Source organism: Pelophylax lessonae, assembly GCF_965119305.1.
Source record: "Pelophylax lessonae genome assembly, chromosome: 4".
NCBI classification, from domain to species: domain Eukaryota; kingdom Metazoa; phylum Chordata; class Amphibia; order Anura; family Ranidae; genus Pelophylax; species Pelophylax lessonae.
Genome location: NC_138771.1, coordinates 634099946 through 634123058, shown reverse-complemented (window position 1 = coordinate 634123058; position 23113 = coordinate 634099946). Strand labels below are relative to the sequence as shown.

The following is a 23113-nucleotide window of genomic DNA, read 5'->3' as shown; positions in this document are numbered from 1 at the left end:
TTAACCCCTTCCCTGCCAGTGTCATTTTTACAGTAACAGTGCATATATATAGCACTGATTACTGCAGTAATGTCACTGGTACCCCCAAAAGTGTCAAAAATGTCAGTCAAGGGTCCGATCTGTCCGCCGCAATGTCGCAGTACCGCAAAAAAAAAAAAAAAAAAAATCGCAGATCGCCGCCATTACTCGTTAAAAAAAAAAAACACCAAAAATGACAAAAATCTTTCCCTTTGTTAGTAAACGCGATAACTTTTGTGCAAACCAATCAAAATACGCTTTTTGCGATTTTTTTTACCAAACATAGGTAGCGTAAAACAAATTGGCCGAAAATTTTAAAAAATTTTGATTTTTACATTTTTTTTTGGGGGAATTTCATATAAAAAAAAAAGTGAAAAATATTGTTGTTTTTGCAAAAATTACGCTCTTTTTTTGTTTATAGCGCGTGATCAAAAAATCGCACAGGTGATCAAATACCACCAAAAGAAAGCTCTGTTTGTGGGAAAAAAAGGACGTGAAATTCGTTTAGGTACAGCGTCGCACGACCGCGCGATTGTCCGTTAAAGTCACGCAGTAAAAAAATCGCAAAATAACCCCTGGTCTTTTAGCAGGAAAATCCTCCGGTGGTAAAGTGGTTAATGGACACAAATTGGTAATTGGTTGCAACGTTTTTGGCCCTAAAATACGAAGGACAAGTTTGGAAATTTTCTGCCGAAGGAACGATAAATTGAAAGGTTAATGTGTTTCTCATCCAAATTGTTTGCACTCTGTATATGAAAAACAATCAAACAACTGATTAATTTATGTCCATTGAACGATTTCTCGGTCATTACATGATGGCACGATCGTCTGCTCTCACGGCCAAGTGTTTGTTTTTTTCTAAAACTAGTTTGAATGATTTTTTTGTATAGTGTAAGGCCAGCATAAGGGCTTGCAATCCGACGTCATCAGCTGCCCTCTCCTTTGTTACTTAACCACTTGATCCCCAGAAGATTTACCCCCCCCCCCTTTATGACCAGGCCATTTATTTGTGATACGGCACTACGCTACTTTAACTGACAACTGCACAGGCAATGCTGGATCCAAATAAACGTTTTCCCTCCCCCCACACAAATAAAGCTTTCTCTTGGTGGTATTTGATCACCACTGGGTTTTTTTCTTTGCTCCGTAGAAAAAAAAAAAAAAAAGAATTATATAAATAATTTTTTTTTTTTTCAAAATTGTCTTTTTTTTTTTTTTTACTTTTATGTTTTATAACAGAAAGTATAAAAAAAAATGTATATAAATTTTTTTTTTTTTGGAACCAAACAAATGTTTATTGAGTTAAGCACCGCATATAAATATACAATAACAGTATCGTCAGACATCTATTAGCATACATGACTTTCTTGAAGGGGAGAGTAGCGCTCACCGCTGCCTTCCAAGCCGCAAGGGTAGGGGACACAGGTTGCATCCACTTCAAGGCTATCACTTTCCTGGCAGTAAACAGGGTCTCCCGGAGAAATTGAACCATATGTTTGTCCGCGTCAGTCTCAGGAAATATCCCAAGGAGGCACAGTTTGGGGTCCAGAGTAGTCGGGCATCCCATGCGGTCGTGCAGGAACCAGACGACCTGCGTCCAAAATCCCTGCACACCCGAACAGGACCAAATCATGTGCCCGAATGTACCCGGGGAGTGAGAACACCTAGGGCAGTGATGGCGAACCCATGGCACGCGTGCCACAGGTGGCACACAGAGCCCTCTCTGTGGGCACTCGAGGAAGAAGAGCGCACACCACTGACCAGCTATCCTTTACAAGGTTAGCAGCTTTGTGGGGGTGCAATAGTGAGCAGAGGAGGGCATGTAGAAGTAGGAAAAGAAGGGGGCTTTGGGATGCAGAGGTGAGTAGCTGGGTTGGCATTTACATAAACAGCATCCCTTGCTGCTCTTATGACAAGCAATCCATGGTGGATCAATTTTTCAGAAGGCAGTTGACAGGTGGCTGGGAGGCGATATATCACCTTCCCACCCCCCGGTAATTACCCGCTGGCACTTTGAAACAGATAAGTTGGTTTTGTGTTGCAGTTTGGGCACTCAAGCTCGAAAAGGTTCGCCATCACTGACCTAGGGCATGCCGAGGAGTGGGAGGAGCCAAAGCGAGCCAGTCGCAAGGGAGTAAGATACGATCTGTGGACAATGTAGATTTGAGTGAGCCGGTCCGACAATTTAGGAGGTACAAGCTTCCAAGGCCTCATCCCACTCCTCGTCCCCCAGCTCCCCAACATCGCCCACCCAGGATCCCCGCACCCCATATGCTAGAGCAGTCACCTGTTTAGTACCCAACATTTCATACAGTAACGAAATGAGTTTGCGGTGTTCCTGGCCCCTGATCACCTCAAGTCAGTCAACTGACGGTAAGTCAGGCACTGCAAGGGCAAATTGTCCTCTCAGAGCATGGGACAACTGCAAATAGTAAAAGTGCATGGATGCCGGGAGTTGGAATTCCTCCTGGAGCAGGCTAAAGGACTTAATAGACCCAGTGGAAACCACATGAGACAACAAATATATATCCTTACGGATCCACACCCCAGGGTCAGGGATATGGAGGAGCTCCGGCAGCTGACGGTTGAACCACAGGGGAGTCATGGAATGCAAAGTCGCATCTCCGGTTCTAGATAATGCCAGGTCCCAGACCCGTCTGTGATGGAACAAAAGACTGCCCCGAGGAGCCACAGGCGTAGACCCAGCAACCCCTCTAAGGAGATCACAGAACGGGTGAGGGAGCTGCGACTCCGCACTTCTGCAGACCAACGCCATATACCTGCCCGAATCCTTATTTCTTTTTTTATACTAGTAATGGCTGCGATCAGCGACTTATAGCAGGAATGTGATATTGTGGAGGCCAATTGGACATGAAGTGACACTTTGTGGGAACCAGTCACAGTAATAGAGTAATCAGTGATAAGAATATGCACTGTCACTGTACTAATGACACTGGCTGGGAAGGGGTTAACATCAGGGGTGATTGAAGGGTAAACTTTGTGCCTAGCCAGTGTTTGTGTGTACACTGTGTGCTGCTTTTACCAAGGAAAGTGATAGGAGATTTTATTCCCACAAAATACACCCCCCCCCCCCCCGGTTTACATCCCCTCATTTATATCCCCATTCTGAGTCTCTGCCCAACGGTTTGGGGGAAAACCAGTCCCCAGCACCTGCAGACTGGCTTCTACTGCGATCACAACAGAAGTGACCCACCGGCGATGCCCCTGTAGGCTGAAGTGCAGAATCATATACACTTACACATATACACAGGGGGCCTCCCTGTCACTAAAAATGCAGGAGCTGCCCTTTAGGCAGGGGGAAGAATAGTCCCTTGCGGCCCCCTGTTACAATGCAGGAGCTGCCCTGCAGGCAGGGGGAAGAATAGTCCCTTGCGGCCCCCTGTTACAATGCAGGAGCTGCCCTGCAGGCAGGGGGAAGAATAGTCCCTTGCGGCCCCCTGTTACAATGCAGGAGCTGCCCTGCAGGCAGGGGGAAGAATAGTCCCTTGCGGCCCCCTGTTACAATGCAGGAGCTGCCCTGCAGGCAGGGGGAAGAATAGTCCCTTGCGGCCCCCTGTTACAATGCAGGAGCTGCCCTTTAGGCAGATGAAGAATGGTCCCCTGTGACTTACAATGCAGGAACTGCCTTGCAGATAGAGGAAGAATGGTCCCCTGTGACTTACAATGCAGGAACTGCCTTGCAGGTAGAGGAAGAATGGTCCCTTGGGGCCCTCTGTCACTTACAATTCTGGAGTTGCCTGCATGCAGATAACGAGTGTCAAGTGAGGACTGTTGCCTCTCACAATACTGCTGCAGCCCCACAAGCAGATGAAGAGTGGTCACATGGGGCCCACTGTCACTCAGAATTCTTCAGCTGTTCCTCAGTCTGGTCACATGGGGACCTCTATCTCTCAACGCAGAAGCCACCCCACAGGCAGATGAAATGTGGTCATGTGAAGGCCGTTGTCACTCAATGCTGGAACCACCCTGCAGCCTGATAAAGTGTCATGTGGGGACTGCTGTCACTCAATGCAGAAGCAATTCTGGGGCCACCTCACGGGCAGCTGGTCACATGGGGCCCACTGTCACGCACAATTCTGGGGCCACCCCGCAGGCAGATGAAGAATGGTCATATGGGGCCCACTGTCACTCAGGCAGAGATTGAGGGGTCACATGGGGACCTCTCTCTCTCAATGTAAAAGCCACCCCACAGGCAGATGAAATGTGCCCACGTGAAGGCCGCTGTCCCTCACATTGCCGGTACCACCGTACAGGCAGATACGGAGTCATGTAGGGCCCACTGTCCCTCACAATGCCGGTACCACCTTGGAGGCAGATAAAGAATGGTCTTGCGGGGCCCACCATCATTCTCAACTCTAGAGCCCCCCCTACAGGCAAATGACCAATGCCCAGGTCGAGCTCGCGATCAATTCTTGAGCCACCGTGCAAGCAGAGAAATAGTGACCATGTGACAACCGCTTTCACCTAAAATCTGGAGCCATACCCGAAGGCAGATGAAGAATGGTCACGAGGGGCCCACTGTCACTAAATTCTGGAGCCACCCCGCAGGCAGATGAGGAATGGTCCCATTTCTTCACCTCACAGGCAGAGAACGAGTGATCACATGAGCAATACCGATACCAACATTTCTGGAGTCACCCCACAGTCATGAAGAACGTCATGTGGAGACCACTATCACACTCCGTGCCGGAGCCACCTCACATCTGATCTGATCAGAGGAACAGCAATGGCTTCTCGTACCTCCGATAAGGACTTTCACTTTGGACTCCGGGTTCATTTTATGATTATCTTTCCTAAGTCCTGCCTAAAGCAGTCTCTCCATACCAGACGAGTTGTCACCCGTTGTCCCCACCATCACAGCCCCTCCTGGATTTTTCTTATACTTCCCAAATAGGACTAAAGTTAAGGACATAAACGTTGGGAGCGGCGCAAGAGCGAATCAATGAAAAGAGGAGGGTTCACTCACTTTAATGATTAGATTTTATACACCCGGAGTTTCCATTTAACATAGAGTTGTGCCAGTAGGTGGCGCTATTGTCACGTTTTATAGGCCAAACAGAGTGGACCTCAAGCCAGAAGACCGGCTTCCAGTCCTCATCAGGACTTTGGACAGGTAAGAGGTGCAGGAGGACACCGGTCCCCTTTATCTACCAGTCATTTAGGAAGGGGGGGGGGGGAGTTTGATTTTTGTTCTTGTACCCCTAGTTCGCATTTAATCTGGGACTGCTGGTTTACCTGGACGTTGTGAAAGTCCCAATGGGGACTCACCTGAGGGACGGAGGAATTCCTGGGCAGAACCGAGGATGACGTTACAGTCCCGGTCCGTACAGAGGAAGCAGCCAATCAGGGAACGGCCATCGGTCATCTCAATCCGCATGTTTCTGTTCAGGAGAGACTCCAGCTTATGGCGGGCGCAGTCCCCGGGCTCCACATCCGAGTCCTACCAATACACAACACATCCATCTACACAGTCCCCGGGCTCCACATCCGAGTCCTACCAATACATTCATCTACAACCCACCACAGTCCCCGGGCTCCACATCCGAGTCCTACCAATACACAACACATCCATCTACAACCCACCACAGTCCCTGGATAGGACCACCCTGGTCTCTGGGGTCCCCCTCCTCCCAGTCTCTGTATAGGACACCCTGGTCTCTGGAGTCCCCCTCCTCTCAGTCCCTGTATAGGACACCCTGGTCTCTAGGGGCCCCCTCCTCTCAGTCCCTGTATAGGACACCCTGGTCTCTGGAGTCCCCCTCCTCTCAGTCCCTGTATAGGACACCCTGGTCTCTGGAGTCCCCCTCCTCTCAGTCCCTGTATAGGACACCCTGGTCTCTAGGGGCCCCCTCCTCTCAGTCCCTGTATAGGACACCCTGGTCTCTAGGGGTCCCCTCCTCCCAGTCCCTGTATAGGACACCCTGATCTCTGGAGTCCCCCTCCTCTCAGTCCCTGTATAGGACACCATGGTCTCTGGGGGCCCCCTCCTCTCAGTCCCTGTATAGGACACCCTGGTCTCTAGGGGTCCCCTCCTCCCAGTCCCTGTATAGGACACCCTGGTCTCTGGGGACCCCCTCCTCTCAGTCCCTGTATAGGACACCCTGATCTCTGGGGGCCCCCTCCTCCCAGTCCCTGTATAGGACACCATGGTCTCTGGGGGCCCCCTCCTCCCAGTCCCTGTATAGGACACCCTGGTCCCTGGGGACCCCCTCTTCTCAGTCCCTGTATAGGACACCCTGATCTCTGGGGACCCCCTCCTCTCAGTCCCTGTATAGGACACCCTGATCTCTGGGGACCCCCTCCTCCCAGTCCTTGTATAGGACACCCTGATCTCTGGGGACCCCCTCCTCCCAGTCCCTGTATAGGACACCCTGGTCCCTGGGGACCCCCTCTTCTCAGTCCCTGTATAGGACACCCTGGTCTCTGGGGGCCCCCTCCTCTCAGTCCCTGTATAGGACACCCTGATCTCTGGGGACCCCCTCCTCTCAGTCCCTGTATAGGACACCCTGGTCTCTGGGGGCCCCCTCCTCTCAGTCCCTGTATAGGACACCCTGATCTCTGGGGACCGCCTCCTCCCAGTCCCTGTATAGGACACCCTGATCTCTGAGGACCGCCTCCTCCCAGTCCCTGTATAGGACACCCTGGTCTCTGGGGGCCCCCTCCTCTCAGTCCCTGTATAGGACACCCTGATCTCTGGGGACCGCCTCCTCCCAGTCCCTGTATAGGACACCCTGATCTCTGGGGACCGCCTCCTCTCAGTCCCTGTATAGGACACCCTGATCTCTGGGGACCCCCTCCTCTCAGTCCCTGTATAGGACACCCTGGTCTCTAGGGGTCCCCTCCTCCCAGTCCCTGTATAGGACACCCTGGTCTCTGGGGACCCCCTCCTCTCAGTCCCTGTATAGGACACCCTGGTCTCTGGGGTCCCCCTCCTCCCAGTCCCTGTATAGGACACCCTGGTCTCTAGGGGTCCCCTCCTCCCAGTCCCTGTATAGGACACCCTGGTCTCTGGGGACCCCCTCCTCTCAGTCCCTGTATAGGACACCCTGATCTCTGGGGGCCCCCTCCTCCCAGTCCCTGTATAGGACACCATGGTCTCTGGGGGCCCCCTCCTCCCAGTCCCTGTATAGGACACCCTGGTCCCTGGGGACCCCCTCTTCTCAGTCCCTGTATAGGACACCCTGATCTCTGGGGACCCCCTCCTCTCAGTCCCTGTATAGGACACCCTGATCTCTGGGGACCCCCTCCTCCCAGTCCTTGTATAGGACACCCTGATCTCTGGGGACCCCCTCCTCCCAGTCCCTGTATAGGACACCCTGGTCCCTGGGGACCCCCTCTTCTCAGTCCCTGTATAGGACACCCTGGTCTCTGGGGGCCCCCTCCTCTCAGTCCCTGTATAGGACACCCTGATCTCTGGGGACCCCCTCCTCTCAGTCCCTGTATAGGACACCCTGGTCTCTGGGGGCCCCCTCCTCTCAGTCCCTGTATAGGACACCCTGATCTCTGGGGACCGCCTCCTCCCAGTCCCTGTATAGGACACCCTGATCTCTGAGGACCGCCTCCTCCCAGTCCCTGTATAGGACACCCTGGTCTCTGGGGGCCCCCTCCTCTCAGTCCCTGTATAGGACACCCTGATCTCTGGGGACCGCCTCCTCCCAGTCCCTGTATAGGACACCCTGATCTCTGGGGACCGCCTCCTCTCAGTCCCTGTATAGGACACCCTGATCTCTGGGGACCCCCTCCTCTCAGTCCCTGTATAGGACACCCTGGTCTCTGGGGGCCCCCTCCTCCCAGTCCCTGTATAGGACACCCTGATCTCTGGGGACCCCCTCCTCTCAGTCCCTGTATAGGACACCCTGGTCTCTAGGGGTCCCCTCCTCCCAGTCCCTGTATAGGACACCCTGGTCTCTGGGGACCCCCTCCTCTCAGTCCCTGTATAGGACACCCTGGTCTCTGGGGTCCCCCTCCTCCCAGTCCCTGTATAGGACACCCTGGTCTCTAGGGGTCCCCTCCTCCCAGTCCCTGTATAGGACACCCTGGTCTCTGGGGACCCCCTCCTCTCAGTCCCTGTATAGGACACCCTGATCTCTGGGGGCCCCCTCCTCCCAGTCCCTGTATAGGACACCATGGTCTCTGGGGGCCCCCTCCTCCCAGTCCCTGTATAGGACACCCTGGTCCCTGGGGACCCCCTCTTCTCAGTCCCTGTATAGGACACCCTGATCTCTGGGGACCCCCTCCTCTCAGTCCCTGTATAGGACACCCTGATCTCTGGGGACCCCCTCCTCCCAGTCCTTGTATAGGACACCCTGATCTCTGGGGACCCCCTCCTCCCAGTCCCTGTATAGGACACCCTGGTCCCTGGGGACCCCCTCTTCTCAGTCCCTGTATAGGACACCCTGGTCTCTGGGGGCCCCCTCCTCTCAGTCCCTGTATAGGACACCCTGATCTCTGGGGACCCCCTCCTCTCAGTCCCTGTATAGGACACCCTGGTCTCTGGGGGCCCCCTCCTCTCAGTCCCTGTATAGGACACCCTGGTCTCTGGGGGCCCCCTCCTCTCAGTCCCTGTATAGGACACCCTGATCTCTGGGGACCGCCTCCTCCCAGTCCCTGTATAGGACACCCTGATCTCTGAGGACCGCCTCCTCCCAGTCCCTGTATAGGACACCCTGGTCTCTGGGGGCCCCCTCCTCTCAGTCCCTGTATAGGACACCCTGATCTCTGGGGACCGCCTCCTCCCAGTCCCTGTATAGGACACCCTGATCTCTGGGGACCGCCTCCTCTCAGTCCCTGTATAGGACACCCTGATCTCTGGGGACCCCCTCCTCTCAGTCCCTGTATAGGACACCCTGGTCTCTGGGGGCCCCCTCCTCCCAGTCCCTGTATAGGACACCCTGATCTCTGGGGACCCCCTCCTCTCAGTCCCTGTATAGGACAGCCTCTTAGACCTCTATATAGGAATGTGGCCCCTGGGAACCCCCTTCCTCAGTGACAGGTGTGGCCCCTGTACTCACCCCAGGAGGGGGGCTGCATCCATTCTCCTCTAGCACAGCTGCCATCTCCTCTCCGCGCACTGCACTATGGGAAGCACACAGCCCAGCCTCTAATGGAAAGGATCCGCCCCCAAAACCACCATCAGCCAATTGCACAACCTATGACACATTACGCCGGATGTGACATGTTAGGAGCCGGTGGAACGCAGAAGTGTAGAATCTAAACCGGAAATGGCGCATGAGGGCGGAAGTAGGGAGGCGCGCGTCCCGTTGCCGGGGTAACCAAGAAGCGTTCAGTCATGTCTCCGGAGCGAGCTCCGTTCTTCACTCCCAGAGAGGTGTCCCTTCACTGCACCGCCGCCGACCTGTGGGTGTCATACCTGGGACGGGTGTATGAGCTCACCCCACTGGCCGCCCAGTACAGAGGTGACCCCGGACACATTTCACCACACATTGTACACACAGAGCGCCATTCTATTCCGACCAATCCGGACATTTATATATATCTGTGTGTGGGATGTCAGCTGGGGGGAAATGTTCTCTTATTGTTTATATTTTATCTGTGACCCCATTGGGGAGATTCTGCCTCACTTCCTGTTCATGTGACACCCTACACTAAATGGGGGAGAATGTCACTGGGACAGGAAGTCACTGAAAACTATTTAATATTTGCTAGTGTCCCCACTGGAGAGATTTACTCACTTCTTGTCCCTGTGTGTCCCCCCCCCACCTGTCCCTGTGTGTCCCCCCCCCACCTGTCCCTGTGTGTCTCCCCCCCCCTCGCCTGTCCCTGTGAGTCACCCCCCCGCCTGTCCCTGTATGTCCCCCCCCCTACCTGTCCCTGTGTGTCTCCCCCCCTCGCCTGTCCCTGTGTGTGTCCCCCCCGCCTGTCCCTGTGTGTCTCCCCCCCACCTGTCCCTGTGTGTCTCCCCCCACCTGTCCCTGTGAGTCTCCCCCCCCCCCTCGCCTGTCCCTGTGAGTCTCCCCCCCCGCCTGTCCCTGTGTGTGTCCCCCCCGCCTGTCCCTGTGTGTGTCCCCCCCCGCCTGTCCCTGTGAGTCTCCCCCCCCCTCGCCTGTCCCTGTGTGTGTCCCCCCCCTCGCCTGTCCCTGTGTGTGTCCCCCCCGCCTGTCCCTGTGTGTGTCCCCCCCGCCTGTCCCTGTGTGTGTCCCCCCCGCCTGTCCCTGTGTGTCCCCCCCCGCCTGTCCCTGTGAGTCTCCCCCCCCTCGCCTGTCCCTGTGTGTGTCCCCCCCCTCGCCTGTCCCTGTGTGTGTCCCCCCCCTCGCCTGTCCCTGTGTGTGTCCCCCCCGCCTGTCCCTGTGTGTGTCCCCCCCGCCTGTCCCTGTGTGTGTCCCCCCCGCCTGTCCCTGTGTGTCCCCCCCCGCCTGTCCCTGTGAGTCTCCCCCCCCTCGCCTGTCCCTGTGTGTGTCCCCCCCCCTCGCCTGTCCCTGTGTGTCTCCCCCCCCTCGCCTGTCCCTGTGTGTCTCCCCCCACCTGTCCCTGTGAGTCTCCCCCCCCCCCTCGCCTGTCCCTGTGAGTCTCCCCCCCCGCCTGTCCCTGTGTGTGTCCCCCCCGCCTGTCCCTGTGTGTGTCCCCCCCCGCCTGTCCCTGTGAGTCTCCCCCCCCTCGCCTGTCCCTGTGTGTGTCCCCCCCCTCGCCTGTCCCTGTGTGTGTCCCCCCCGCCTGTCCCTGTGTGTGTCCCCCCCGCCTGTCCCTGTGTGTGTCCCCCCCGCCTGTCCCTGTGTGTCCCCCCCCGCCTGTCCCTGTGAGTCTCCCCCCCCTCGCCTGTCCCTGTGTGTGTCCCCCCCCTCGCCTGTCCCTGTGTGTGTCCCCCCCCTCGCCTGTCCCTGTGTGTGTCCCCCCCGCCTGTCCCTGTGTGTGTCCCCCCCGCCTGTCCCTGTGTGTGTCCCCCCCGCCTGTCCCTGTGTGTCCCCCCCCGCCTGTCCCTGTGAGTCTCCCCCCCCTCGCCTGTCCCTGTGTGTGTCCCCCCCCCTCGCCTGTCCCTGTGTGTCTCCCCCCCCTCGCCTGTCCCTGTGTGTCTCCCCCCCCCACCTGTCCCTGTGTGTCTCCCCCCACCTGTCCCTGTGAGTCTCCCCCCCCCCCCCCGCCTGTCCCTGTGTGTGTCCCCCCCGCCTGTCCCTGTGAGTCCCCCCCCCACCTGTCCCTATGAGTCTCCCCCCCCCTCGCCTGTCCCTGTGTGTGTCCCCCCCGCTCGCCTGTCCCTGTGTGTCTCCCCCCCGTCGCCTGTCCCTGTGTGTCTCCCCCCCTCGCCTGTCCCTGTGTGTCCCCCCCCCTCGCCTGTCCCTGTGAGTCACCTCCCCGCCTGTCCCTGTGTGTCCCCCCCCCACCTGTCCCTGTGTGTCTCCCCCCCCCCCCCCACCTGTCCCTGTGTGTCTCCCCCCCTCGCCTGTCCCTGTGTGTGTCCCCCCCCCGCCTGTCCCTGTGTGTCTCCCCCCCACCTGTCCCTGTGTGTGTCCCCCCCCGCCTGTCCCTGTGTGTCCCCCCCCGCCTGTCCCTGTGTGTCTCCCCCCCACCTGTCCCTGTGTGTCTCCCCCCCTCGCCTGTCCCTGTGTGTGTCCCCCCCTCGCCTGTCCCTGTGTGTGTCCCCCCCCCGCCTGTCCCTGTGTGTCCCCCCCCACCTGTCCCTGTGTGTCTCCCCCCCTCGCCTGTCCCTGTGTGTCTCCCCCCCACCTGTCCCTGTGTGTCTCCCCCCACCTGTCCCTGTGAGTCTCCCCCCCTCGCCTGTCCCTGTGAGTCTCCCCCCCCCGCCTGTCCCTGTGTGTGTCCCCCCCCCCGCCTGTCCCTGTGTGTGTCCCCCCCCGCCTGTCCCTGTGAGTCTCCCCCCCCACCTGTCCCTGTGAGTCTCCCCCCCCCTCGCCTGTCCCTGTGTGTGTCCCCCCCCTCGCCTGTCCCTGTGAGTCACCCCCCCGCCTGTCCCTGTATGTCCCCCCCCCTACCTGTCCCTGTGTGTCTCCCCCCCTCGCCTGTCCCTGTGTGTGTCCCCCCCGCCTGTCCCTGTGTGTCTCCCCCCCACCTGTCCCTGTGTGTCTCCCCCCACCTGTCCCTGTGAGTCTCCCCCCCCCCTCGCCTGTCCCTGTGAGTCTCCCCCCCCGCCTGTCCCTGTGTGTGTCCCCCCCGCCTGTCCCTGTGTGTGTCCCCCCCCGCCTGTCCCTGTGAGTCTCCCCCCCCTCGCCTGTCCCTGTGTGTGTCCCCCCCCTCGCCTGTCCCTGTGTGTCTCCCCCCCCGCCTGTCCCTGTGTGTGTCCCCCCCGCCTGTCCCTGTGTGTGTCCCCCCCGCCTGTCCCTGTGTGTCCCCCCCCGCCTGTCCCTGTGAGTCTCCCCCCCCTCGCCTGTCCCTGTGTGTGTCCCCCCCCTCGCCTGTCCCTGTGTGTCTCCCCCCCCTCGCCTGTCCCTGTGTGTCTCCCCCCCCCCCACCTGTCCCTGTGTGTCTCCCCCCACCTGTCCCTGTGAGTCTCCCCCCCCCCCCCGCCTGTCCCTGTGTGTGTCCCCCCCGCCTGTCCCTGTGAGTCCCCCCCCCACCTGTCCCTATGAGTCTCCCCCCCCTCGCCTGTCCCTGTGTGTGTCCCCCCCGCTCGCCTGTCCCTGTGTGTCTCCCCCCCCTCGCCTGTCCCTGTGTGTCTCCCCCCGTCGCCTGTCCCTGTGTGTCCCCCCCCCTCGCCTGTCCCTGTGAGTCACCTCCCCGCCTGTCCCTGTGTGTCCCCCCCCCACCTGTCCCTGTGTGTCTCCCCCCCCCCCACCTGTCCCTGTGTGTCTCCCCCCCTCGCCTGTCCCTGTGTGTGTCCCCCCCCCGCCTGTCCCTGTGTGTCTCCCCCCCACCTGTCCCTGTGTGTCTCCCCCCCACCTGTCCCTGTGTGTGTCCCCCCCCGCCTGTCCCTGTGTGTCTCCCCCCCACCTGTCCCTGTGTGTCTCCCCCCCACCTGTCCCTGTGTGTCTCCCCCCCTCGCCTGTCCCTGTGTGTGTCCCCCCCCCGCCTGTCCCTGTGTGTCCCCCCCCCACCTGTCCCTGTGTGTCTCCCCCCACCTGTCCCTGTGTGTCTCCCCCCCTCGCCTGTCCCTGTGTGTGTCCCCCCCCGCCTGTCCCTGTGTGTCTCCCCCCCACCTGTCCCTGTGTGTCTCCCCCCACCTGTCCCTGTGAGTCTCCCCCCCTCGCCTGTCCCTGTGAGTCTCCCCCCCCCCGCCTGTCCCTGTGTGTGTCCCCCCCCCCGCCTGTCCCTGTGTGTGTCCCCCCCCGCCTGTCCCTGTGAGTCTCCCCCCCCACCTGTCCCTGTGAGTCTCCCCCCCCTCGCCTGTCCCTGTGTGTGTCCCCCCCCTCGCCTGTCCCTGTGTGTCTCCCCCCCCCCCCACCTGTCCCTGTGAGTCTACCCCCCTCGCCTGTCCCTGTGTGTCTCCCCCCCCCCCACCTGTCCCTGTGTGTCTCCCCCCACCTGTCCCTGTGAGTCTCCCCCCCCCCGCCTGTCCCTGTGTGTGTCCCCCCCGCCTGTCCCTGTGAGTCTCCCCCCCCCACCTGTCCCTGTGAGTCTCCCCCCCCCTCGCCTGTCCCTGTGTGTGTGTCTCCCCCCCTCGCCTGTCCCTGTGTGTCTCCCCCCCCACCTGTCCCTGTGTGTCTCCCCCCTTCGCCTGTCCCTGTGTGTCTCCCCCCCCCCCACCTGTCCCTGTGTGTGTCCCCCCCCCCTCGCCTGTTCCTGTGTGTCTCCCCCACTCGCCTGTCCCTGTGTGTCTCCCCCCCCCCCACCTGTCCCTGTGAGTCCCCCCCCCCTCGCCTGTCCCTGTGTGTGTCCCCCTCGCCTGTCCCTGTGTGTCTCCCCCCCCCACCTGTCCCCGTGTGTCTCCCCCCCCCCACTTACCTGTCCCCATGTGTCCCCCCTCACCTGTCCCCCTATACTGTCCCTATTCTCCCCCCCCCCCTACCTGTACCCTCGCACTGTCCCTGTTTGTCCCCCCTCACCTCTCCCTCTTACTGTCTCTATGTGTCCCCCCCCCCATCCTGTTCCCCCGTACAGTCCCTATGTGTTCTCCCCTAAACTGTTCCCCCATACTGACCATACCCCCCCCTTACTTTCTTTTTGAGTCCCCCCCCCTCACCTGTCCCCCCTTACTGTCCCTATGTGTCCCCCCCTCACCTGTCCTCCTGTACCGTCCTTTTGTAGTCCTTCCATGTTGTCTCTGAGCAGTACAATTACTGTCTGTCTGTCCCTTTGTTTGCCTGTGGGCAGAGTATTTACATTTCTATCTTCATCTCCTTTTAGGTGACATTTTGTTGAAGCCAATTATTGAAGCTGCTGGGAAGGATATCAGTCATTGGTTCAATCCCAAGACTGGTGATGTAAGCATACATTAGAGAATTCCTCTTTATGTGAACTGTAAGGTCATTAACCGGTTTCCCTGCTGGACAGGTGTATCACTGATATCAGGTGGACGTACCCTTCTGTCCTATCACTGATCGCCGTACCGGCCTCTGTGATCAGTCCTGGTACCATGTGATCCCTGTGACCAATCACAGGTACAGTAGTAAGCAAGGATATCATTCATTCTTACTACTGTGTGATCTTGGTGATTGGTCACAGCGATCACATGGTACCTGGGCCAATCACAGCGGCCTTGTACCAGGTGATAGCTGTGACCAATCACAGCATTAGCATAGTTAACAAGGTTTCATGAATGAAACCTTATAAAAGTTTTACAGATAGCTTTATCCTTATTTATAATTATCAGTATACCTATTCTATGTGTGAGAAATAACTTGTTAAAATGATAACTTTGTGAAAAAAAAAAATTGTGACAAACTTGCCATGCCTCCTATTAAATACCTTAAACTCTCTTCTTTCCAAAAAGGGGTAATTTGGGGGGGGGGGGGGGGTATTTGTACTGTACTGACGTTTTTGGGCCTCAAGAAATGAGATAGGCCATCAGTGCATCAGGATTGGTGCTCAGGTGCAGCTCAGCTTGCCTGAATGTTTCACACTGGTCCAATAGGGAGGCATATTGGACAGTGGGAGGAAACCTGACAAGTAAGGGCACAGGCATTGTTACAGCCCTGGTGATTGGCAGAGGAAAGTGCCTCAGTGCATTCTGGGCAACCATATAAATGCCAGGGGCACATGTGCTCTGGGTCTTCGGCTGGAGAGTGGGGTCCCGGAGGGAGGGGGTGGCTGCCCTTCCTCTGTAGACATTGCCATGTGGCCTTGTGTAGTCGACCTGAGGGCCTGAAAGTCAGAGAGAAAAGCTGAACCCAGAGGATCTGCAGAGCTGACTGGAAGAGAGACACTGGAAAGGATCTGATTCTGCCTACAGGGAGTACAGATCTGTGTCATGAGGCCTGTCATATGAGAGCCATCCCTTCTGCTAGAAGAGTTAGTGGACGGGTGTCAGTCAAAGGGATGCTAGAGGGTATCCTGTAGATAATGTAGTTACATCAAGTCTGCTGCTAGAGAGAGCAAGAAGACTTAATTCCTCCATACAAGTGGCAGTATGGTAAATGCAGGGTGTCTGCTTCCACTGGTGAGGCCAAGTGAGAGTTGACCTTATCTACTGTGAATAGTTCAGTTGGAGTTTCTCACTATTCCCTTCTCCCATCCAAGTTCCACAATAAATATAAAACTAAATACCCTGGACTGTTTGAGTAATGAGCAAACTGGGAGTAAAGCTGGATACACAATATCCAACTTTTGTTGGTAGATTTCCTTCAGACTTACCTTTTCTATGTAGTGCAAGGGCCGGCCAGATTGCATACAAATTGAAAGTGTTTAGGTTTGACCTCATATTATATGGTTTTGGTAAATCTAAAGGAAAAATCTAAAGAAAATCTTATAGTGTGTATGGCCCATAAGGATGGATGTGTGAAAAATCCCTCTAGTGACTGTCTGCAGGTAATCAGAGGGAGGCCCAAGAAGTCATCGCACAGCAAGCCCTACGGGGCAGTGTTAATTTTGGCAGCAAATTTCAATTTAGTTTTAGTCTTAGTCTTAGGACTAAAATGGCATTTTAGTTTTAGTCCCATTTTAGTCTTCTGCAAGTGTTTTAGTTTTAGTCGTATTTAGTCGACTAAAACTCCAGTATATTTTAGTCGACTAAAACGCCCTACATTTTAGTCGACTAAAACTCATTTTAGTCATCTATAATCAAATGGGTGTAGTTCAATTGTAATTTGTAATGCATTATTTAAGCATTTCTCTACAATTTCCAAACTCATTATATACTACTGCTGGTCCTGGAGTGAAAAATCTAATATGTTATTATTTATGGTATTAAGCTTTCAGCATGCACCAGTGTTAATATTTGGCAGCAAATTTCGATTTAGTTTTAGTTATAGTCTTTTGACTAAAATGCCATTTTAGTTTTAGTCGTATTTTAGTCATCTGAATTGTGTTAGTCGACGAAAACGTTTTAGTCGGTTTTAGTCGACGAAATTAACACTGCTACGGGGACAGTGCTACAGAAGTAAAAGTCAGTATTTTTGCTACAAAATTACAAACATATATATATATATATATATATATATATATATATCTATATATATATATATATATATAGATATATATATATATCTATATATATATATATATATATATATATTTTTTTTTTATTAAAATATATATATATATATATATATATATATATATATATATATATATATATATATATATATATATATATACACAAATTTTTTTTTTTTTTTTTTTTAGAGACCCTAAAGAATAAAATAGCGTTGCAATTTGTCACACAGTTTTTGCACTTTTTGCTTTTCAAACGCAGTTTTGTTTTTTTTAAGGTACACTTTAACCACTTGCCGACCGCCGCAAGTACATTTACTTCGGCGGTCAGCCCCGTACAGGCAAAGTGACGTAGTACTACGTCGCTCGCCTGTGAGCCTCTAGGGGGCGAGCGCGCACCGCCGGAGGCGCGCTCCCGCCCCCGCTCGTTCCCTGACATGTCCGCGCGTGTGACCGGCGGACCCGATGTCACTCGTGATCTCCCGGTGGAGAGGGAGAAAGGCAGGCGGCTGATGTAAACAAAGCCGCCTGTCATTCTCCCTGATCTAACTGCAGAGATCATACGATCCTGCTATGTAGGATCGTATGTCTCTGTGGTTAAATCACTAGCCACGCCCCTTTACAGTAAGAAGCACGCCCCTAGGGACACACTTAACCCCTGCATCACCAATAAAGTTAACCCCTTCCCTGCCAGTGTCATTTTTACAGTAACAGTGCATATTTTTAGCACTGATTACTGTAGTAATGTCACTGGTCCCCCCAAAAGTGTCAAAAATGTCAGTCAGGGGTCCGTTCTGTCCACCGCAATGTCGCAGTCCCGTAAAAAAAATCGCAGATCACCGCCATTACGCATTAAAAAAAAAAACAATAAAAATGACAAAAATCTTTCCCGTAGTTAGTAGACGCAATAACTTTTGCGCAAACCAATCAAAATACGCCTATTGTGATTTTTCTTTTACCAAAAATATGTAGCAGAAAACAAATTGGCCTAAAATGTTAAAAAATTTAGATTTTTACATTTTTTTTTTTTGGGAATTTCATATAAAAAAATGTGAAAAATATTGTTATTTTTTCAAAATTGTCGCTCTTTTTTTGTTTAAAGCGCAAAAAGTAAAAATCGCACAGGTGATCAAATACCACCAAAAGAAAGCTCTGTTTGTGGGAAAAAAAGGACGTCAATTTTATTTGGGTACAGCGTCGCACAACCGCACAATTGGCCGTTAAAGTCACGCAGTGCCGAATCGCAAAATAGGGCCTGGTCAGGAAGGGGGTAAAATCTTCCGGGGCTGAAGTGGTTAATGAATTAAAAAAAAACAAAAAAAAACTCCTACCCCAATTTTTTTTGCATAACATGAAGGATGATGTTACAGCGAGTAAATAGATACCGAACGTGTCATGCTTTAAAATTGTACACTTAAAAATCTCCATAGGCGACACTTTACATTTCTAAAGGTAACCAGTGTAGAGCTGCAGAGGAGGTCTAGCGTTAGAATTATTGCTCATGGTCAGATGTTTGTAGCGATACCTCACGTGTGGTATAAACACAGTTTACATATGTGGGTGTGGCCTACGTATATGTTCCTCCCTGTGCGCAGGCATGTAGGGACGGGAGAGCATTTTAAAAAAAAAAATTTCTGCTGTCCCTTTAAAAAGAAAACTTTTATTGCTATGGCAAAGAATGTAAACATCCCTTGGGATAACAATACAACATGACAGGTCCTCTTTATGGAGAGATGTGGGGTTGCCCCCGTCCTTTTAGGGCATAGAGCTGAGCGGAGGCCATCTTTCCTTCACTCATCTCTATGCCTAGCCACCACCAACGCCTAGTGGGTTCCCAGGCTTACCGATCGGTAAGATAAGTCCGGGAAGTGCCGGGAGGGGGGGGGGGGCTAAGAGTGAATCCTGCTATGTGAATTGGTTTTGCGCAGAGCAGCCCCAATCCTCCTCCTCTTTTCGGGTCCCCCACTAGAGTTCCTGGCTCCTCCCCTTTTCTAAGTGCCCCCAAAGCAAGCTGTTTGCTACAGGGGCACTCATGTGGGTCTCGATCCTGAGCCACACTGTGTGTGTGTGTCTATTGACGCACACAGTGTGGCTCAGTCCTGCACCCCTCTCTTTCTTCATGGGCTGTAATTGACAGTAGCAGGAGCTAATGGCTCCCTCTGCTGCTATCTTGGCCATTAAGGAGAGAGAGAAGAGAGCTAAAGCTCTCAGGCACATCACTGGATCAAGATTTGGCTCCGGTAGGTTCTAAAGGCAGAAGATTTTTTACTTATTTAAGATTCAGCGGGGGGGGGGGGGTCTCCGTTTAGGAGATATTTACTGTTAATGCAGCCAGTGATGTCACCAGCACATGCGCTTTGAAGGAACGACCACCGGGCCATTTCTTCTGAGTCCTGTGCCGTAAATGGGCGCCTCTTGTCCGCATGCACAGGAGTGACGTCATTGCGGCTCCAGCCACTCACACAGCCGGAGTCCAGGAACCCGGAAAGGAAGAGCATGTGAAGATGGAAACCTTGGCAGTGGGAACAGATTGTCTCTGGAAGGCTTCGTTCTAAGGTAATTTCACATAATGTGCTAGTATGCGATGCATACTAGCACATTATAGCTTTACCTTGCACAGCAGTTTACTACTGCTTTAACTGTTTGGGATCTCCTTCACACTGATGACATAGCCCCTGGTGTCCTATGACCCTATGATCCTTCTCCCTCTCACTGATCACATGATCTCCTGGCATTCTCTCCTCCTGCCTGCTGATCACATGACCCCCAGTGTCCTTTCCTCCTGCTCACTGATCACACAGCCCCCTATAACCTCAGTACTCACAGTGCCCCAGTCACTCTCAATGCCCAGCAACTTAGTGTCTCAATAGCACTGCATCCAAACACCACGCTACTCACTGCTGGGGTTCCAGAATTACACCACTGTCACTCAACTTTCCTCTCACCTTGCTATGCCAGCAGGCTGCTCATCCAGTGCCTCCCACAGTGCCTCCAATAGCCAGCCAGTAAGCAGAGCTCTCAGCATTGCAGTTCCAGCACTGTTCACACACAGCTTCAGCCTCAGTCCTTACTGCTCTTTTTCAAAGCACCTCACCACCGGGTTCCCCAGTTTACTGCACTGTCACTGTCCATGGGTTCCCTTTCAGCTCAGTGCCTCCTGGAAGCTCTAATCTGCCCGGTCTCTCACAGCTTCCTATTCACAGCATGCCCAGGGCTCTCAGACGGCGTGCCCAGGGCTCTCAGACGGCGTGCCCAGGGCTCTCAGACGGCGTGCCCAGGGCTCTCAGGCGGCGTGCCCAGCGCCCAGGGCTCTCAGGTGACATGCCCAGGGCTCTCAGGCGGCGTGATCAGCGCCCAGGGCTCTCAGGTGGCGTGCTTAGTGCCCAGGGCTCTCAGGCGGTGTGCTTAGCGCCCAGGGCTCTCAGGCGGCGTGATCAGCGCCCAGGGCTCTCAGGCGGCGTGATCAGCGCCCAGGGCTCTCAGGCGGCGTGCTTAGCGCCCAGGGCTCTCAGGCGGCGTGCTTAGCGCCCAGGGCTCTCAGGCGGCGTGCTTAGCGCCCAGGGCTCTCAGGCGGCGTGCTTAGCGCCCAGGGCTCTCAGGCGGCGTGATCAGCGCCCAGGGCTCTCAGGCGGCGTGCTTAGCGCCCAGGGCTCTCAGGCGGCGTGATCAGCGCCCAGGGCTCTCAGGCGGCGTGCTCAGCATCCTGCATGCCCAGTGCCCAGCATTCTGATCCTTGCTTCAGTAGTTAGCCTCTGAGCTCTCACACCTGGGAAGTGCAGGGATAGTTGACCTTCGTATGTGTTTATATAGTTCTTTTCTGCTGACAGCCATTTTATTTTATTTTATCACTGTATTCACAGATCAAGACATTCATAGATCCACAAACTGGCTGCTTGAGATACTCTACACCTCAGGGGCGTTTTCTCCATATATCCCCTTCCTACCCCTGTTCTGACTGGGACACAGACTTTGGACGCCCTTGGTGGCGGGATCCATCCTATCAAATTGGAATCTTGTCTGCCAAAACCCGTACCATACGTATCATTAACACACTGACATCCCAGGAGCATACCCTGGAGGTAAGTGGACTTTTTATGGCACAGGTAGTCTTCACTGCTTGCAGGGTGATACAGACAGAAGGGGGCTATGAGTCTGTTCTCCTCCTGCAGGGTGATACAGACAGAAGGGGGCTATGAGTCTGTCCTCCTCCTGCAGGGTGATACAGACAGAAGGGGCTATGAGTCTGTCCTCCTCCTGCAGGGTGATACAGACAGAAGGGGGCTATGAGTCTGTCCTCCTCCTGCAGGATGATACAGACAGAAGGGGGCTATGAGTCTGTCCTCCTCCTGCAGGGTGATACAGACAGAAGGGGGCTATGAGTCTGTCCTCCTCCTGCAGGGTGATACAGACAGAAGGGGGCTATGAGTCTGTCCTCCTCCTGCAGGGTGATACAGACAGAAGGGGGCTATGAGTCTGTCCTCCTCCTGCAGGATGATACAGACAGAAGGGGGCTATGAGTCTGTCCTCCTCCTGCAGGGTGATACAGACAGGAGGGAGCTAGGAGTCTGTCCTCCTCCTGCAGGGTGATACAGACAGAAGGGGTCTATGAGTCTGTCCTCCTCCTGCAGGGTGATACAGACAGAAGGGGGCTATGAGTCTGTCCTCCTGCAGGGTTGTACAGACAGAAGGGAGCTATGAGTCTGTTCTCCTCCTGCAGGGTGATACAGACAGAAGGGGGCTATGAGTCTGTTCTCCTCCTGCAGGGTGATACAGACAGAAGGGAGCTATGAGTCTGTCCTCCTGCAGGGTTGTACAGACAGAAGGGAGCTATGAGTCTGTCCTCCTGCAGGGTTGTACAGACAGAAGGGAGCTATGAGTCTGTTCTCCTCCTGCAGGGTGATACAGACAGAAGGGGGCTATGAGTCTGTCCTCCTGCAGGGTGATACAGACAGAAGGGAGCTATGAGTCTGTTCTCCTCCTGCAGGGTGATACAGACAGAAGGGAGCTATGAGTCTGTTCTCCTCCTGCAGGGTGATACAGACAGAAGGGGGCTATGAGTCTGTTCTCCTCCTGCAGGGTGATACAGACAGAAGGGGGCTATGAGTCTGTTCTCCTCCTGCAGGGTGATGCAGACAGAAGGGAGCTATGAGTCTGTCCTCCTCCTGCAGGGTGATACAGACAGAAGGGAGCTATGAGTCTGTCCTCCTCCTGCAGGGTGATACAGACAGAAGGGAGCTATGAGTCTGTCCTCCTCCTGCAGGGTGATACAGACAGAAGGGAGCTATGAGTCTGTCCTCCTGCAGGGTAATACAGACAGAAGGGAGCTATGAGTCTGTCCTCCTCCTGCAGGGAAATACAGACAGAAGGGAGCTATGAGTCTGTCCTCCTCCTGCAGGGTGATACAGAGGGGAATAATGGGGCAGTCTCAGTTTATATAGGTTGTTTACATTGTCACACTTGTCTCTTTTAGGTCTGTTCAGAGGAAACTATATGGGAGATTCTGCGCCGCTATTTGCCATACAATGCCCATGCCGCCAGTTACACATGGAAGTATTGCGGCGTTCCTCTGAACATGGATCTGACATTAGAGGAAAATGGTGTGAAAGATGAAGATGATGAATTTGAGGAGCTGAAGATAGATTCAGACCTACATACAGCCAGCATACACTTATATTTCAATGATGACTTGACTGAACTTTAAATAACATGGCATCAACAACCCCCTCCCCCCCCCCCACCTTTCCCCCTCGTCACCACTACATTTTAATTCCAAAAGGTTTCCTGATATATAGTGCCAGTTTTATATTTTCTTAGGCCAAGAGAAAAAGTAATTTACTGTTCGTTCTTTTTAGTTCTTGTGCAGAGTAGCCAATAAAATTGCAGATGCTTTGATGCCAAAAACCAATCGCAGTGCAGCTATCCTACAACATATTGGCCAGTTATCAAGCCAGGTTACAGTGCTGTTTTGTAGGGGTTTTCCCTCAGTGATTGAAAAGCACATTACTCCTAATAACTTAATAGGTAGTTTCTAGAGAAGAGTTGAAAATCTGTAAGGTGAACTTATGCCCCGTACACACGTGCAGATTATCTGAAGACTTTTGTCTGCAGACTTACCAAAACCATATAATATGAGGTCAAACCTAAACACTTTCAAATTGTATGCAATCCGGCAGGCCCTTGCACTACATAGAAAAGGTAAATCTGCAGACAAAAGTCTTCAGATAATCTGCACGTGTGTACGGGGCATTACACTGGACCCCTCCTCATCCCCCTGGTCCCGCTGTACCAGAGTCCAGCAATCCCCCATTGTCAAGACACCGGGACACCGATTCACAGGTAGGAGGTATTCTAATTGGTCGGCACTGTCACATGGACAGCACAGACTCAATCAGACTCCGTCTATCCACAGGTGTCAAACTGGCAGCCCTCCAGCTGTTTGCAGAACTACAAGTCCCATGAGGCATTGCAATGCTTATAGTTACAAGCATGACTGCCACAGGCAGAGGCATGATGGGACTTAAAGTTCTGCAACAGCTGGAGGGCCGCCAGTTTGACACCCGCCGCCCTCAGCCCGTCC

At 54.2% G+C, this 23113-nt stretch overlaps 2 protein-coding genes across 2 annotated transcripts in view; one reads left to right on the top strand and one right to left on the bottom strand.

Annotated features, from left to right (window-relative positions):
• NAA38 (N-alpha-acetyltransferase 38, NatC auxiliary subunit) overlaps positions 1-9172 on the bottom strand; it is a 10261-nt gene extending 1089 nt beyond the window's left edge. The window contains exons 1-2 of the mRNA XM_082256560.1: positions 9051-9172; positions 5308-5479 (exon numbers count right to left, since the gene is read on the bottom strand). Of these exons, the coding sequence (XP_082112686.1) occupies positions 5308-5479; positions 9051-9095 (217 nt within the window). The 5' untranslated portion in view covers positions 9096-9172. The remainder of the gene's footprint in view (positions 1-5307; positions 5480-9050) is intronic.
• A 126-nt stretch (positions 9173-9298) lies between these two features.
• On the top strand, positions 9299-22237 carry CYB5D1 (cytochrome b5 domain containing 1; the record flags this gene model as incomplete). Its single annotated transcript, XM_082254661.1, has 4 exons — positions 9299-9455; positions 14293-14369; positions 20397-20615; positions 22007-22237. Exons 1-4 carry the CDS (start codon positions 9329-9331, stop codon positions 22235-22237), a joined length of 654 nt encoding a protein of 217 aa, XP_082110787.1. The 5' UTR covers positions 9299-9328.
• Between the last annotated feature and the right edge of the window lie 876 nt (positions 22238-23113).